The following is a 17,694-nucleotide window of genomic DNA, read 5'->3' on the forward strand; positions in this document are numbered from 1 at the left end:
AGCCCTCTTCATTACAGAACAGCTTCAGCAAGAGCTAGAAATGGCACAGAACCATGAACTAGAGCCTTATCTGATCAGTGCAAACTCTGCAACCTGCAACATCCACCATCACATGGATGAAGCATCTTGGACAGCCATTATCACCCATGGTGTGTTCACATTACACTTCCCAGCTAAGCACAACGAAACTTTGTGGAATACTCATTACATCAGCCTAGTCAGTTATGATAAAGCTCTTGAAATGAAAAAGCAAACAGTACCACAATTTTCAGTTGAAATTTATGAATGGTATTAACAGTATTCTTCATACATATGCTTTTAAGTCAAGCGAAATACTGGATTTATAGATACTCTTTCAAAAGAAAACGCTAACAGCAATCACATCCCTTAGTTCAAGCATGAATTCAGGCTTGCAGATGGGATTCAGCCACTGGCTCAAATTTGTCCAATGTGCAATAAATGTGAAAGCAGATTTTTCCCTCAAAAGTATCTCCAAACTTACTCTGCTGCCCCAACCTCAAATTTCGGCTCATCCTTCTGTACTTGCTGACAAAAGGCAGAAATGGCAGGAGTTCAGAAGACACAGTCTGAACCTTATGGCACAGACCAATACTTGAAATTGTGTACCAGAACAAGTTTTCCCATTCTATTTTTTTTACATAGGAGTTTTCTATTTTCCTATTTTTAATCTTCTTTTGACACCTTCCTTGCTAAATAGCAAAGGAGCTGCTAAAAACACAAACATGCACCACTGAGAAAAAAGGGGGAAGAGGGGTGCAAGTCTCACTGTGTATGAAAAAATTAACACTTCCTTTCCACAAGAGTAGAGGTCACTTCTAGCTGAGCTTCTTCAAGAAACAACTGGAAAAAGAATATCTGAAGGTTGCCTAATATGGCAATAAAGTTTTTAATGAGAAAGACAAACCAAATGAAATATAACCAGAGAAGTCTCAATGCAAACCTTGCCAGACCTCCTCATGAAAAGGTAAGAAGTTTCCTGCAACCGTGTCTTTTTGTAGAAGTGAGAACCATTATTACACCATTTCTACAACAGCTATTTGTCATACTAGTTTAGCTTACATTAGTGTCTGTCTTATTGATTTCTTTCTCTATGGCCTCCTATTTCTTATTCAGGGACTGACAGTGTTTCTACCAAAGGTGAATGACCTTCTTGGTACAATCAGCAATATCCAGCTGGCTGACCTGCATGATGTAACACTGAACCAGCACAGCCAAGGTAGATGCAGGACTCCAGGTCCCTCCATGACAGAGAACATACCACTTTTTGGGGAACCGTGGTACCTAATTTTATTGCTCATGGGAAAATACATTTAAAGTGGGTGTTCCATCAGGGTGAAAAGTATTAATTTCCCAGAGAAAGGAAAGTCTTCCCTTAGCATTTACTATAAGGTAGATGTTCTCATCCCTGCTACAAGGATGGATCTGTAAAGCATCAGCCCACCATTACTGCAAAAAGACCTGAATTTCTTACAATAATGTTAGCTTTTGTCTCAAGTCAGTCAAGCACAGGGCATTTCACCACACTCTGGAGAGAAATCCTGTATATATATCACTTCCTTGAGGAGTCAAAATTTCTGTTTGCCTTCAAGTACTATAAGTGAAGCAGAAGCTCCCATACTCCCAAAGGCTTTTCTGGATAATAGACAGGAAAGCAATTTAAGCTTGCTGTAGTCCTACTGCTTGAAAAACACAGAAGAAAATACTATCTAATGGAGTTCACAGCTTTGAAACAACCTTTTAAGCCAGTATTCCAGAAATATTCCATTAATCTGTGTGTGTTACAATGGCTTCAGACAAGACTTCAATCTATACTATTTAACATTTATATGTTCGTATGAACAACTTCATGTTTTAATTCTGTGAATCAGAATTATCAATTTAGTGGTGCTTTACACTTAAAAAAATAAGCACAGATTGCACTTAAATTTTTCTGTGCTTTAGCTTTAATTTCCCAATTTTTATTCCAAACCATTAAAAAATGCCAAGAAAAAAAATAGTTTGACCCATGCCAGAGTATCTGGTTCATGCTTAGCACTACAGCTCTCTGCCCACGCATGCATACATACATCAGAAAGACCCCAGTTTCATTCTAGCATGTCTGACCTCAATCTTTCTGTGCCTTGTTGTATTTTGAGTTAGCTGATTATGTGCATCCAGTTATTTGTTTCAGTATGACCAGTGAAGGCCTGCATGATGCATATTTTCCTCTCAGCTTGCCACAACATAAGCCATAAGCAGCTTGATTATCTGACTTACCACATTCATGATAGTAATAGTACGATCCTAGTAAAAGTGAATCAGGGATAAAAATAGTCTCAAAAATAATTTCCTGGGATTTCCTGGGTTCGGTTAGTATTAAGAAAGAGCTCATAATAGCAAGAAAATTAATACTGTGGGGGACCACCAGATGGATGTTTTATTTTTCTAGTAACTAAATATAAACATGTCACAGGTCTTGCCATGAAAAACATAAAAATAGACCAAGCTCAGCAAAAACTCTTAAAACAAAAAAAACCCACCTCACATACTTTAGTTTACCAAATTAGTAGACAATGTCATGAAGGATTATGGCAGATATATCATATGTCTCACTTTGTAAAAATTTTCTAAAACGAACACCTATTTGTCACACTGAGCTGTCTTATTGATTTTATAGTTTATAATCTGCTAGAGTTTCTCATCAAATTATAGTATTGAAGGAACAGATTACTGCACAGCTTGATGAGGGTTCTTCCTTACTGTAGGAACCCAGAGTGCCGAGAATATTTCTCTGCCTGTTTTTAAGGGTTCTTACCCCCCTGAACAACACTGTTTTAGCTTCAAACCTTGGAAAAAATTACCAACAGTCAGACAACAACTAGAAAATACAGGGGTGTGAATTAGGTGATAGACTACTATGTAAGATTGTCACAGGGTGAAAATTTAGAGGTTTTAGGCCTCTCTTTGTAGTATATAGATAAGAGTAAAAAATATCAAAATGGAGGATTGTTGTTGTTCTCTCAACCTTCTTCTCCTTCTTCTACCACTCCATATTTTGCAGTAAAAGTAGTTTGGATTGTTTGAATAGAAAATTCCGCAGTTCCTAGTCGTGTTACTGAATAATTGGTAAGAAAGTAAAAATAATGTACGTTTTTAGTAACTATTGGTTAAAATGTCTTTAAAAGGCTGTGTAAATCTTGATAATTAGGCTTTCTCGCTCTCACTTTGCCTCTTTCCATGCTGTACCTGGGTCACACTAGTGGCTCAGTTTCTCTGGTAAGACTTAATAAACAACCACCTAGAAGCATTGAAACTACAGAAGACGTCTTGCTTTATCTTTTAAACTCCTTGCAAGGACTTTCAGCAAATCCTCTCCCATCAGGAGAGACTCAATTTATGGCACAATAAAGTGTCACTTACCATAGTTCTACTTGATCCTACAGCAAATCTCCTCCTTTCTTGAAAAAGGAGTAATTCATAAACTGAAGAATAAAAAGTAGCTTTTTTTCCAGTTTCAGATACACAGCACATATCTACAACACCTAAAGGAGTATGTACACATCTGATTTTATCACGTTTTCATGGATGATTTAATTTCCAGTTCAAAAGAAAAATGCATTTTTCCCCTCACTGTGAACAGAGTTTTCCTCTGTCCCTAAACACAAGAGGTTCTGGATTCCTTCTCCATTCCAGGTCTATGCAGATATCAGGTACAAAAAACATTTTATGATCTTACTTAACTAAAAGTTAAAAGCTTTTGATTCAGTTGTACTACAACTCAAGTTGGCAAAGGAAAATTCAGAATGATGAAACCATTTAAAATCATCTTGACCCAGAACAGACAGAAAGAAGCAAATAATGAAATATTGACAATATCCTAGGAAGGCAGACTTACTGTATATGCTTTCTAAAAACAAAGGAAAAGCAAAAATTCAGGTATTACACTGGGAAAAAGTTAGTCTGACACCACAGAGGTAGCTGATTTTTTTTGGTCTCAAAACTCATGAAATATTTTTACTTTCCTGCTATGGCTTTTAGTCTTAATTAAAATAAAAATGCCCAAGTAAAAAGTCACTCATCGAGAGGAGATTTGGGCACACTTACATTTCCCTTGTAGCACAGTTGTTAGAATTTTTTTGTCAGTGGGCAATTCTAAACATGGAACTGCACAGTGAATATAGTTGCATGTTAGATTTCCAGTTTAATCTGAGTTGTTTCAAAATAGTACAGGTTTTGTTAAACCTAAATTGAGAAAAAAAAATATATATACATATTTATTTATTTATAGAGGTGATTGCTTCAATACATATTCACCAAAGCAAGCCTGTTTTAAAGTTGCAAGCCCATAGAGCGATGCTCTCTTTCAGCAGTTCTAACTGAAAATTCCATTTTTTCATTATACCGTGCTAAAAAAGCTCAGCACCACACATAAGCAGAGGTACTAATTAATGCAGAGACTGCTAAAATGGTGTCTGTGTTCCAGGTTATATTTTCTTTTCCAAGAAAGAAAATGTTGACCAATGTTATCCTAGAGAGTAGTACCCTTAAAAATAACAAGATAAATAAGTCAGATGGAAACTGAACTGCAGAACAGGTATGAAAGTAAAATAAGTAAAACAAGAGGAGAAATCACAAGCAAAAAATATTTTTCTAAAGCTTCTTACTTCAGAAGTGGTCTATGATTTCTTAGTCCATATAATTATGTTGTCTTAGTTAACACATTTTTAAACTGGCCACAAAAAAATCCACAAGGTACTAACAAAGGCAAATTCACACACAGACCCTCAAGTTTCCTTGACAAAATACACTTCAAGAGGCATGAAAATCTGTCTTGGAATTCTCTTGGGAAGCAGATTTTCACAGATCTACTGAACCATCTGGCATTCATAGATTACCAAAAGAAACACTGAGATCATCTCTGAAATTATAGAGAAGTGGGCCAGGCCTGATTCCTGGAGAACTGTAACCATGAAAAGCAGCATCTCTGATGCATTTACTTAAATAAACTGAATTTATCACCTAATCTAAAAGGGTTGATATTACCTCAACTGCTTTAAACATAGATAAGTAATGCTCTAGAAGGTTAAAATAAATAAATGAATTAATAAATAAATAATAAAAAAGATAAGGACTGGAGTTTAGTGCAAATTCATTAGAGCTTTTAGGAGCCCAAATCTTACTGATCTCAGTGAGCTCACAACTCAGAATTTGTTATTTGTAATATTACTTAGAATTGGAGAGGGAAGAGAAAATGATTTTTGACAAAGAGCTCATCAATCTGTTTGGAAATCAAAAGAAAGATGAAGGAAGACCAAAAAGTGGCTTGATTACAGCATAAGTGTTTCAAAGAGAACAAGAGGAGACCAAAAAAAAAAAGCTCCTCCGGGTAGCAAAGGGCTCTTTAATATAGTGAAGAAAGCCACAACAAATATTGTCTAAAAGCTGCAGACAAATTCATGTAGGAAGGCATGAATTTTTAATAATGAGGTTGACAAATCACTCAAATTGTCATAGAAGGAAGAAGGGGTTTTTTTAGATTCTTAAAACCAGTGACAATTTTCTCATCTGCCTCCATATCTTTATCAGTAGGCTTGATATAGCACTTCTTTCAGTATGCAAGAATATATATATATGCCTAATGGTACAATAACAATCTGTTAATATTTTATTTTATTTTCAAAGTGAAAGGTTTCTGCTGAATAAAAAATGAGTCAAAATTAATATTTTAAGTTTTTTTAGTTTTACTGTAATCAAGATGGGCTGTGTTGATTTTATGCACAATAATTAAAAAGTTCAATGGCTGCAGGTAATTTACTGCATTCAAAAATCCAAGAAGAGGGCAAATTTTTTCTCAAGATAAAATTTACAAATATTTAGCTCAATACTTGTGGAAGGTATGAAAGACATAGTTTCTGACAGAAGTCTAAAAAAAAAAAAATCCTTGAATATTTAGGTTTCACAGCCACAAGTTCCTATGTGTTTCTTGAGCAAATCATATGTCCACTTAAACAATGCAGACAGAATCATTACTTTCTCCAAAATATCATAAAATACTTACACTGTTAGCAAAAGAACTGTTTTTGTCTTTAATATGAGTATTTTGTCTTACAGTATTGTAAGAATTCAAGCACATGGTGAATTTTGATCATTGTGAATGAATAGTGAAAGAACTCTGCTTGGAAGGAAAGAATTTCTTCCGTTTTCATCCCCACTTCTGTCTCAAGTCTGTTTCCTGATTGCTTTAGCATCTTGGCAATGCCAACGGATTCTTTTCCAAACATGTGAAACAGTCCTTTTCTGATTAGCTGAGCTGAAGAAAAAGTGAAAAATATCTGACTTCTGATTTGAACAAACTGCCTGTTATTGATTCAGTTCTCACCAACATTCACCTCAACCCAGGTCCAACTTTTACTAGCAGATCACTACTCCTGCTGCTACCAGTTCAACTGGGAAACCACATCACTGTAACATTTTCAGAAAGGTATACTATTCAGCAAACTGTTAGAAGGGTAGGCAGGTAAGTAACCATTTATCTACATTTTTTGGTTACTTGCTGCTCCATGGCAGAACCCCAAGCAGAAAAAGAAAATCATAGAAATCATAACACTAATGAAATCTAATATCTAGGGTTAGATATTCCAGTGCGACAAACTATGAACTTAATGTATCTAAAAAAATTGTCCAAATGAAATAAACTCCTGAGTCTACAATGTCCAAGTAGTCACTGAAGAATCATGGGGTTTTTGTATTACAGATGTGGTACAGAAGTCCAAAGAATCATTCATCTAGAAAAAGAAAAGCTAGATTGTGGTGACAAATTTTGGAAGGGCAGTCAGCCCTTTTAGTAGATTTTACAACAAAGAGGGGACAAGTAGAAAAATGAAGAAGCAAATGCCTAATTCTAGTAAAGGAGAACGCATGAACTTTCATACTCATAAGCAAATCAAATTTCTTTATTTAATAAGTCTTCAGAAAAATCTCTGCTAGTGTACAAACTTCATACTTCACTGAATCACAATAACTGTATCAGCTGTTAGTTTGTTGCGGTTTTTTGCTGTGGTTGTTTTGGGGTTTTACTTCCCAGAATTGTAAAAGGCCTGTGCAATTTTTAAACTGCATCTAAATAAAATGTGTGGTATTCCCAAGCTTCTGGAAACATTTAAAACAGTACTGAAGCTCATTTTACAACTAAATGTATTACCTTAAGCATTATTCAGTTACATGAAAACAATCTCTTTGCATCTGAGTTCAAGTATCATGTTGTCAGTTTAGAGAATCATGTTTTTCATTTATCTTTCTTCTTGCATTTGAAGTAGGTTATATTACATTACTTATCTACATAATTCAAGTACACAGAAAATAATTAAAAATGTTTCATCCACAAGTCTAGCTCTTCTTTCATCTAATGAGAAGAATTAATATTTCAGCCTTTCTACTGCTTGTATAACTATTGCAAAACCAAATGCTGGTAACACAATGCCAGGTTGCCCCTTCCCCAACCAAAGGCAAGTCCTTATTACTTGCAACCCATACAAGCTTGTTGTTCAACATCAAAACCTAACTCCACACCAGCCATTATACCTAACATGTAGCTTCCTAAAGATAAGATTCATTCACTCTTCTATTGATTATCTATATATATTTTTAAAATTAGAAAGACACAAAAAATTTTGAATATGTTTTTTACAGATCACTGTAGAAGAATATCCGTAACAGCAACTACTCCTGCAATAAAGATCAACTAGTACGTGCTATAGCTGCTAGGTAGCTCTGTTGAAATAATTTGGACTATAAATAGGCAGAAACAGATTATTGACAGGAGGTACGGCCTTATGGCTCTTTCTAGTTCATTCCCCAGCATTAACACACACCTTGTGAAAGGGACTGCAACTCTTTTCCAGCCTCCCATCAACATGCACATAGGCTACGGTAGTTGAAACACTCAGGCAAACTGACTTCGACCTTGATTGTTCCCAGTGATAGGAAAAAACCTTTAGCCTAGAAACACTGAGTATTTCTGTGGATTCAGAAAGCATTTGAACTGTTACCTATGGAAATATAATCTGCAACACAAAGAAAGGTATACCATGCCATCATTTGGACAAGATCCTACTGCCCCTCGCATTCCTCAAAGATAAACTTGTATATTTCTAGAAATTGCTAGAAATCCCCAGTAGCAGACTGATTGAATCTGTATTTTGATTTCAAGGAATCTTGAAAGCCATTCAACAGATGGGTCTGGAATATTTTTACCTTGTCACTTTCACCTGAATAGAAGAGCACTCCCTTCAATTCAGCAAATGTGTGCAAGCTTTATAAACCTGTTCTAAGCTGGTCAGGGCTTTTGTAAGTCTGGGAAAGCTTAGTTTTAATGGCCAGAAGACCAAATCTTCTCTCTTGGATGACAGCTATCAAGTAGAGACCACTAGAGTCATCCTTCTTTTCCTCATAAAAATCCTACAATACAATAACAAATTTGGATTCTCAGGAAGTCTCTGATCTGCAGAAGTCACATCGACATCTCAGCTTAAGATACTCCTATGTTGGCCCCTTCAACAGACACACATATCAAGAATGTGTATGAAGAGAAGATATGAAAAAGAATGTAAAAACAATGACACATAATTTATCTTAATTTTTAGTGAAAAGCTCTAATTACTCTTTGCCTGAAATAGACTTTTCACTGTGATCTATTAGCAAGCTCAATTTTAGCTCTATTTGCAGAAGTAAAAAAGAGATATACTGTTTAATTTTATTTTCAAGTGGAGCATGCCATATGTGAAAATATAAGTACATATTAATATATGTATATATATGTAATATGGAATGCAAATACTGGATCGTAAGATTCTCCTGTTAGAGCTGCAAGTGCTTTAAACATAAGAGAATTGATGGAACAACAAACAAGTTGTATAACGCGGAGTTATTTCAATATAAAAATCTGACGAAGCAATGTAAATCTGTGTTTATGCCAGCATTATCAGGTATGATCTGTGGAAGCACTTTTAAAATTAAAACAGGAACTACAGTACATTGCATAAGGACTTGGATAGAAGCTTGTTGTATCAGCTTTCTTTTTAATTTCATTTAGGTGGTAACATAAACCAATTTTACTATTTCAAGTGCATTTTTCAAGCTCACAGAATAAAATAGAAGAACTTGGGCTGCTCAGAAAAGAACATCATCGTTAGAATGCAAAGCCAGGGAGTAAGATTAATGTTTATGAAATATTTTCAGGAGAGCATACAAGACGTGAATCTCTTTTTAACACATGGACAATAAAGCAAAATATCAGTGGCCAGATATTTTTACATATCTTTCAAAGTACTTTTAGGGCTTCTCAGATTCTACACTGTATTAATAAAATAAGTGTAAGCTTAGTACTTACCCACAGATGCATAATCATTGGGAAGTTCAGGATAAAGTTTGTTTGTATTCTTTTTAGCTGAAAGAGACAATAAAGTAGCAGCTTATATGACATGCTCACATATATTGTTATATCTTGTATACTGCTCCTCTAATACAAGTTCAACAGTTATTAAATGATTGCAGTTAACTAAAGAGCAGTGCAGAAGAAAGAAATATGGACTTTTCCTCATATCCTTCACTAGAGAATTAAGTTAACAAGAGGAGCTGCACAGTAAAGCCTCACTTTGAATGAAAGCACTTTGTTAAGACAAACTGTCAAAGAACCAAAATTCTACCTCTTCTGCTCTACTGTAAAATCTCTAATGATTAAAAGATAATGACAACCTAAAAAGAAACTATGATTTCTAGAAACCAAAAGTTTCTAGAACTAGGACTAGCAGTTTCTAGTAGGACTGTTCTGTTTACTAAGAAGTTTCATTGTACTATGGGGCTTCTATGTGTCCAGTAAAATAAATATTTCCTTTGAATTATTACATGATTTTGTAACTAGAAAAACACTGTTTCCATAGCAAATCTGTCAGAGAGAAAAGGTTTATTAATATAAAACAAACAAACAAATCCTTTACTCTTTATCACTCATGGCACTATATCAACAGGCTTTCAGTGTTTGTCCAAGGAAGAGCATTTAAAAAACATTTTATAGAGGCAGCTGCTATAATAACTGCATAGTACTAATTAGCTTTAATGCTCTGATTTTATGAAGAGAATTAATTAGTCATTGTCAAAAATTTTCACCTGGTGGTGTAGGTCTAACAGTGGGTTTAGGTGGCTCTGGTCTGGATGATGGTCTAGCAGGTGGGTCATTTACCTAAATACACAAATTTTTTAAAAACATTGCATCACATGTGGACCTAGATTGTGACTTCATAGCCTAGAAGTATGTCAAGTTACACTGAAAAAAAATTTTAATTACACTTTCTCCGTGGAACTTGTAGGAACCCAAGAAGCGTACTAAACACTAGTGACATACACATGACACTGAAGTAAATCACAGCGGGTTTAACAAAGCTTAAAGTAAATGCTTTGTCTATCAATAAGATTAACATCTGTAAGAAAGCATCTTCTGCAGTCCAAGTATTACATTATAAATGTGATTGTTTGAATGGAAGACAGAAAAAGTAGAAAAACTAAGAGTATCCAATTTGCAATTAACTTGATTAAAAATACTTGATCAAACATTCCTAACCATCTCCTCAGATTTGATAACAATTACACAACAATTACATGGCACAATTACAAAACAAGTGTATACTTTGTTATTCTGGAAGATGCAAAGCAAACCCAGCAACATTCTTGTCCACAAAACCCTAGCAGGGAAATACTTGAACAAATGTTCCACATGCAGTAACTGACATGTGCTATGCCTTCAGTCATCCAATAGAGAAGCTAAAAATGCCACATGAACACGAGCATTAACACTGACTAGGAACAGCTCAGGAACAGAGAAACCCTATATGAAAAAGAAGTGCACAAACCCTTCTTTGTTCCCTTACAGATTTTCCTGGATTATTTTTTTGCTCTTCATTTTCATACACTTCAGTGAAGGATGCTAGAATTTCATAAAGATCATTTGCTTGAGCAGGGAAAGGCACGTCACCAAGCAGGATGGCACTAGCACGAATGTCCTGCCCATAAAACCTGGAACAAAAAAATAAAGATGGCAGGTATTTGACTATTATTCCATTTAAGTTCTAGATAAATTCACTTTGTGCAAATGCTCCCTTATCTCCATCCCTGGCCCTGCCTTTTTCCTACTGATCATATTTTGAGAAATGACAGAACTAGTTCAAAGCTGTAAATTTGGAATACTGACCACAGCCCCCATTTTCCTGCACCACTTGGGAGGAGGAGGTAGAGAAGCTGTGATTGAAGTTGAGCCCAGTAAGATGGAAAGTGTGGGGGGGAAAGGTGTTGCTTTCTAGATTTGTTCTTATTTCTCATTATCCTATTCTCTTATTAACTGAAAATAACTAATTTCCCCTTGATGAAGTTGGAATTTTTCTCACTGAAATAGCAATTGGTAAGTGATCTCACTGCCTTTATCCCAATTTATGAGCTTGTAATCATACTTTTTCTCCTCTCATCCTGTTGAGGAGGGGGAGTGACAAAGCAACTGGGCTGGCATGTGGTGGCTAGCTAAGGTCAACCTGCCACAGATAAATAATCCCTAAACATTTAGTATCATCTGAACACCCATTTCAAGATGTCTAAATTGAAGAAACCCTTGTCCCTCAAGAAATTCTAAACTGAGTATAGTATGTTTTCACAAAAACATCTTTTTCTAAAGTGAATGTGTCTTAGTTAATTCTTCACTATGCTTTCACTGAATCTTCTAGATTTTAAGAGCTTACTTGCGATTTGTTTCTTTCCTTTCAATTAAACAGGTCCCTTCCAGAGATACACCTGCAAACAGTCCTCGAGATTTGCAGTATGTATAGACAGCAGCAGAGCTTCTTAGGGCAACGTCCCCTTCTAAGTTTCTAGAAGGAAAAAGTTTTGGTTGATATTCTTCAAAATGGTTTTGTAGCATGAACAGCAATTGTCTTTTAATTCTTCATTTTATTTTAACCCTGTTTTCAGACAGAAGCACAGAACAACGTTGTCTCATAGGAATGCTCCCCATTAGGTCTCCGAGAGACTGGACTGTTCATGGTTTATGACTCAGAACAATCAAGGAGGCTCCAGGGTGATTTGCTGAGGCCAGGTTTGCATGCTTCGAGGGTAGGTGAGTTTTGGTGTGCAGTGAGATTCACTCAGGACAGAGGGGGAGGCTGCAAGCTGGGCTTTCAGGCTGAAAAGAGGCAAATCCTGCAAGGTGGGTTGGCACCTTTTATCACGGTAATTGTTCTCCCTTACACAACTCCCAGTCCCTCCCCCGGGGAAGGTCTGATGGGACATAACTGACTCAATGCACTGACAAGAGAGGCAGCTGTCACGTCTGAGAAGGGATCATAAATCATCAAAGACCCCCAAAGCACCCTCAGACTGATTCCTGAGGCCTTGCACCAGAGGACTGAATGCCATGCAAAGGGATACAACAGATCCAGAGCCTGTGGCAAGAGATGGTGTCAAACTTCCCAACCAGGGGAGGTACCTGGGTGTTCTCAACTAGCCTGAACATGTATTAATCCACTGAACTCTAAGCTTCATGGAACCCTCACCACCGAGAAGACCAGAAGAAGATCAACAGGACATTGTTGGGATCCACAGAGTGGTGGTATTTTCTACTCAATCTGTCTCTCTGTCACTCTTTCTCTGCCCTCTTCCTCTTTTTCTATTTCTCTCTCTCTCTCTCTCCCCCCCTCCCATTTACTGTTAAATAAAATCCATACCATTGACTTCAGCATATGGTCTCATTTGCACCTTATTTGGGCAGAAGCATCTCTGTAATAATTTTAATAACTGGATCTTAACAGCCTCCTCTGAAAACTATTAAGCCACACTTTAATCACATTTTAAAATGATCCAATTATGTTTGGACTGGTGACTGAAACCCTGTTCAATATTTCCAAATCCTCCTAGACTTTATGGTCAGCACAAAACTCTTCAAGTAAGCCCTTATTAGACCTCAATAGATTTGGGAGATTACAGTATTTTTCCTTCACAGGATCACATAATATTTTAGGTTTAAAGACACATCAGGCAGTCATTTCAAAAAGGATATAACATCAAATTGAGAGCAAGTTGCTCTGGACTTTGTCCAGCCAGTTTTTGAACAATTCTAAGGATATAATTCCACAGACACTCTGAGTAACCTGTATCAGAACTCAATTTTATTCATGTCAATTTTTTTTTCCTCATATCCAGTCAGAACCTTCCTTGTTTCAATATATGACCACTACCTCTCATTGTTGTGCCATGCACCTCTATAATGAACTGAGATCTGTCTTCTTGGTCATGCCCTGTTGGGAATGCAGCCTCTCATCTAGGTTCAATAAGCTGAGCTCCCCCAGCCTCATCGTTCACACACTGCATTTCCCTGGCCATTTGGGTAGCTGTTCACTGCACACATTCGGGTTTATAAACAGCTTTCTGCAGGGCTAAAACTCAACACAGTATTCTAGGCACAGTCTATGAAATGTCAAGCAAAGGAGAATAATCACTTTCCCTATCGACTGGTTACAGTCCCGTTGATGCAACCCCCTACACTGTTCACTGCCTTTTCTGTCAGGAATCAACTGCTGGCTTAGCCCCACTGCCCACCAGGATCCCAGCACCTTCTCTATAGGGCAGCTGCTCAGCCCTATAGAGAAGGCAGGGGGTTCATCCAAGGATCTTCTCCTAGGAGTGCAGAACTTTGTGCTTGTCCTTGCTTAATTTCATGGAGTTGGATCTTTGCTCTACACACTCTAGGTCCATTGCTCTGAATGGTGGCCCTACCCTGAAGTGCATTGGCTGCAACCCCTGGATTGGAGTTGTCCACAAACTTGAAGAATATATTTTGCAACTGCTCCTCTAGGTTACTGATAAAAATACCAAGCAGAAGAGGTTCTAGAAGAGTTTCCTGAGGAATTCCAAAGAAATCTGTCTTCAGACTTCAACATGAACCATTTACCAGTGCTCTTCTAACCTGATGATCTGGTTCTTCACCTGTTTGCTAGTCTCCCCATCCTGACACCTATGTCCCAGCTTGGACACAGAGATGTTGCAGGACAGTGTACTAAATGTCTTTGCAGGGAAACATGACATTCACTGCTTTCCCTGATCCACAGATCTCTCTCTCTTCTGTGGAATAAGTATCATCCTTTTATTGTGTTAGAAAAGATTAAAAACCATCAGTAAAAACTTCATCATCATTAAAAAAAACAGCCATAAGGAGGCACATATTCCATAAGCAGAGTCTGAGGTAGCTGTGCTTGGTAAGCCTGGAGAAGACTTGGGGCAAACCTAACAGCAGGCTTCAAGTATCTATGGAGAGGTAATCAAGAGTATGAAGCCAGGTTCTTTATGGCATGGTGGAAGAATAAAAGGCTATTGATGTAAATAGAAAGAAGAAATGCTTTGACTGGATGTAAGGCAGGATAACTGAACAGTAGAGCAGGTTGCCCAGAGAACCAAGCAGTCTCCATCACTGGGGATTTTCAAGACCCTACTGGAAAAAAGGACTGAGCAACCTGATCTAAAGTTGTAACAGATCTCCTGCTTTGAGCAGGAGGTTGGAGTAGCAGTCTTGCAAGGTTTGTTTCCCAGTTAAATTATTCAGTGGTTATTTCACCTTAACTACAGAAAAGGTTTAAAAGAAATTATTTGGTGTAGTTTTTATTTACTGCTGGGCAGATCTGTGGTGACCAAATGCACAGACCCCTATGTTACTAAAAATCATAGTTCTATCAGGCACAGAAGCACCTGTGCTCTTCATTGAGCCTAGCAAAGCAGTCTCCTGCAAAGAGAGAGCAAATCTCAGAACACTTTCCTTCTATCACTAAATGACTTAATAGAAAAGAAAAGAAAAGAAAAGAAAAGAAAAGAAAAGAAAAGAAAAGAAAAGAAGAAAAGGAGTGATTGGCAAGAACAATATGGTCCAGTCAGCATACAGGTTGCCCAGGTTGTTTTGTAACATATAAAAAAAATGCCACATCAATGTGGCTTTTAAAAATTATCTTCCATATATACCTTATTCTGAAAGCATTTTACCCACCTCCCCAGAGGTCCAATTGCCACAGTAAGGTTTCCTCCAAGTGTAAGATTCCCTCCTTTGGCAAAAGCTTCTACTGCTCTTTCGTGATTCAGTATGATCACTAAGTCTGAGACCTATAAAATATCAAATAAAAGTACTACGCTTTTTAAGAAGAAAGAACAGCACAGAAGAACTTTCTTTCTTTTAAAGGATTATTTTGAAACAGTTTTCATGACAAAGTTGATTCTTTTTCTGCAAGGTATTTTGAAATGAAAAATCCTTTCAACTACTTTTTTAATCAAATTTGACTGATTTTTTTCAGAGTGCTGATATGGTCAGTATGTGATAAACAACAGCTATAACACAAACTCTATCTTAATTCAAAACTCTTAATTGACAATTTCTTAGTTTCTATGGCTTATACAAACAATTATGAAGGCATTTTCAGATGCGAATCATTTTGATTCTTCTGTAATTATATTAATAAAGGCAAGACAGAACTTACTAACAAAAATTCCTGTCCAAAGAATAAAAACCAAAAAGGGTACAGGTGCTATTGATAAAACTTTATTTTCATGACAGGAGTTTTATATATCTGTGTGTGGGGGTGTGTGTGTATGAATTAACTTTTTAAGGCTTGAATATGAGATGTACTCAGTTGCTTCAAGAACCTATTAAACCTAATAACTGAAGAGATAGCAATGCACCCAAGGACTACTGCACCTGATCTTTCATCTGATGGACTTGACTGAAAGCCAGGCTCAGAAAAAAACTTTCAACTTACCCCAAATTCCAAACAGTGACAGCAGGGAATACAAGAGGAAATACCAGATTATTTGCAAAACAAGGCTGTCCTAGAAGTATTACACACAGCATAAGAGAGGTATTTGTTATTAACCCCCTGGTAACCTCCACCCCATCCCAAACAAAAGATGGCTACAGGAGCAGTTTCTGAATGATCCAGGGATGAAGGGAGAATGTTTTTTCAGGATACTGCTTCCTCCTATGAATCCGTTGTTAAAGATAAGAAAATCCAGAGTGAGAAAACCTTCAAGGAAAGCATTTATATGAATTTTAAAACGGGTCTTTAATTTGAGGTACCGAGTCACTGTGACTTCTGAAGTTTGTGATTTCCTTCTTGTTATTTAAAACTGTCCATACATATCACTACAGCCATGTCAACTATAATCTCTCCTACAGAAATAAATTTCACCTAGTTTCTAAAACATCTAAGTTTATGTAGGACTAGAAGAATGCTGAAATTGGACTCTGGGCTCCTAAGTCACTCCGGTATTTCTGAATAACATACATTTTCTACAAGAAATAAAAAAGATTGTGTTATAATAATGCCAGTAAGGAAACAGCATTTTTTAAGCTGACTAAAATTTGAAATGAAGGGCACAGTATTACTCAGAGAAAAAGCCCTCTCACAAATAGCTTCTGTATTATTTGTTTAAGTATCAATAGGAAATGTCTATGTTATCTAAAATATCAGATGGGGATGATTGAAAGAAAATTTCATAGATTAATCAAAACACATGAAGAAGCTTAAAAGAAAAGATAAAACCAAACAAACCCCACAACAAAACTCTGGGGCTCAAACTGAACACTTCATAATGCATTCAGATCCTGTAGACCAAAGAAAATCCAACAACCAAAGAAAATCCCTTACAAAAATTAATGATTTTGTATTCACATCATTCTTTAAAAAGTGCATGCAATAATGCCTGAGATCACACAGTGAACAATGAGGAGAGAATAAAATATTGATCTGTTGCTCATTACACGAGTGCTGGCTGACTGGCTGTCAGGACAGGGATAGCTGGTTAGCTGTAGAGGTACTGGGGGCTCACATGGATCACCCAGATCAGCTATACATGGATTCTTCTGAAGAGCAGAATGCCCATTGCAAGAGAGCTTGTTGGCAGCATATTGTTACTCTGATTTTCTTTGGGAATCAGCAGAAAAGAAGCTAAGCTGAGAAAAAGAGAAGGATGAGTCTGGAGGCTAGGGTGGGGAAGCAGGGGAAAGATGAAAACATACGAGTGTGAAGGAGCTGTGAGGAAGAAGAAATGGGAAGCAGAGGCAGAACGCTGTCAGGGCTCAGCTCACCAGGGCTTCTTTGAATATGTTGGCAGTCCTTTACTTAAGCATTTCTGCTGGCTGGAAACTGGCTCCTTTTCTATAGCATTCCTTCAGAAGAGGCATCACCAGTTCTGGTGCTTTCAAACTGAAGGGTCATATCAGTAACCACAAGTGTGAGTGGGAAATGTGTGAAGTACAGTAACATTAAGTGGAGTCCATTTTACTCCAGCTTCAGTTCTTTACACTGTTTCTTGCCAGATGGGAGTCCTTGCGCTCTTTAGCGAAGCATTTGACACAGTATCAAGTATAGGATACTGTTTCAATTAACTTCAATTGCCTTATATGTGAACACTGACAGGAAGCTTTCAATAAGTGAAAAATTCAGTCTGCTAGAGGTCAGAAATCAAGGAAATAATTGCCATGTCACTTCTTTTCATCTAAATGTCTCCTAACAATTTGACTGATAGGATCAAAACTCCTCTTTTGTTTGTCTTGCATAAATGGATTTCATAATAATTTTTTTTACATAAAAGTAGATTCTACTATCTCACTAACATTTAGAC

The 17,694-nt window shown here is 36.8% G+C and overlaps 1 protein-coding gene across 5 annotated transcripts in view; it reads right to left on the reverse strand.

Moving 5' to 3' along the window:
• Nucleotides 1-17,694, reverse strand: part of SH3YL1 (SH3 and SYLF domain containing 1) — a 47,880-nt gene that overhangs the window by 15,013 nt on the left and 15,173 nt on the right. For 2 of the 5 annotated variants that reach the window (XM_039567890.1, XM_039567891.1), the window contains exons 5-9: nucleotides 15,068-15,180; nucleotides 11,781-11,909; nucleotides 10,905-11,067; nucleotides 10,165-10,237; nucleotides 9,389-9,445 (exon numbers count right to left, since the gene is read on the reverse strand). In XM_039567890.1, coding sequence (XP_039423824.1) covers nucleotides 9,389-9,445; nucleotides 10,165-10,237; nucleotides 10,905-11,067; nucleotides 11,781-11,909; nucleotides 15,068-15,180 — 535 coding nt within the window. The remainder of the gene's footprint in view (nucleotides 1-9,388; nucleotides 9,446-10,164; nucleotides 10,238-10,904; nucleotides 11,068-11,780; nucleotides 11,910-15,067; nucleotides 15,181-17,694) is intronic. The other 3 variants (XM_039567892.1, XM_039567893.1, XM_039567894.1) reach the window with 3 other exon arrangements.

Source organism: Corvus cornix, chromosome 3 (genome assembly GCF_000738735.6).
Source record: "Corvus cornix cornix isolate S_Up_H32 chromosome 3, ASM73873v5, whole genome shotgun sequence".
Classification (NCBI taxonomy): domain Eukaryota; kingdom Metazoa; phylum Chordata; class Aves; order Passeriformes; family Corvidae; genus Corvus; species Corvus cornix.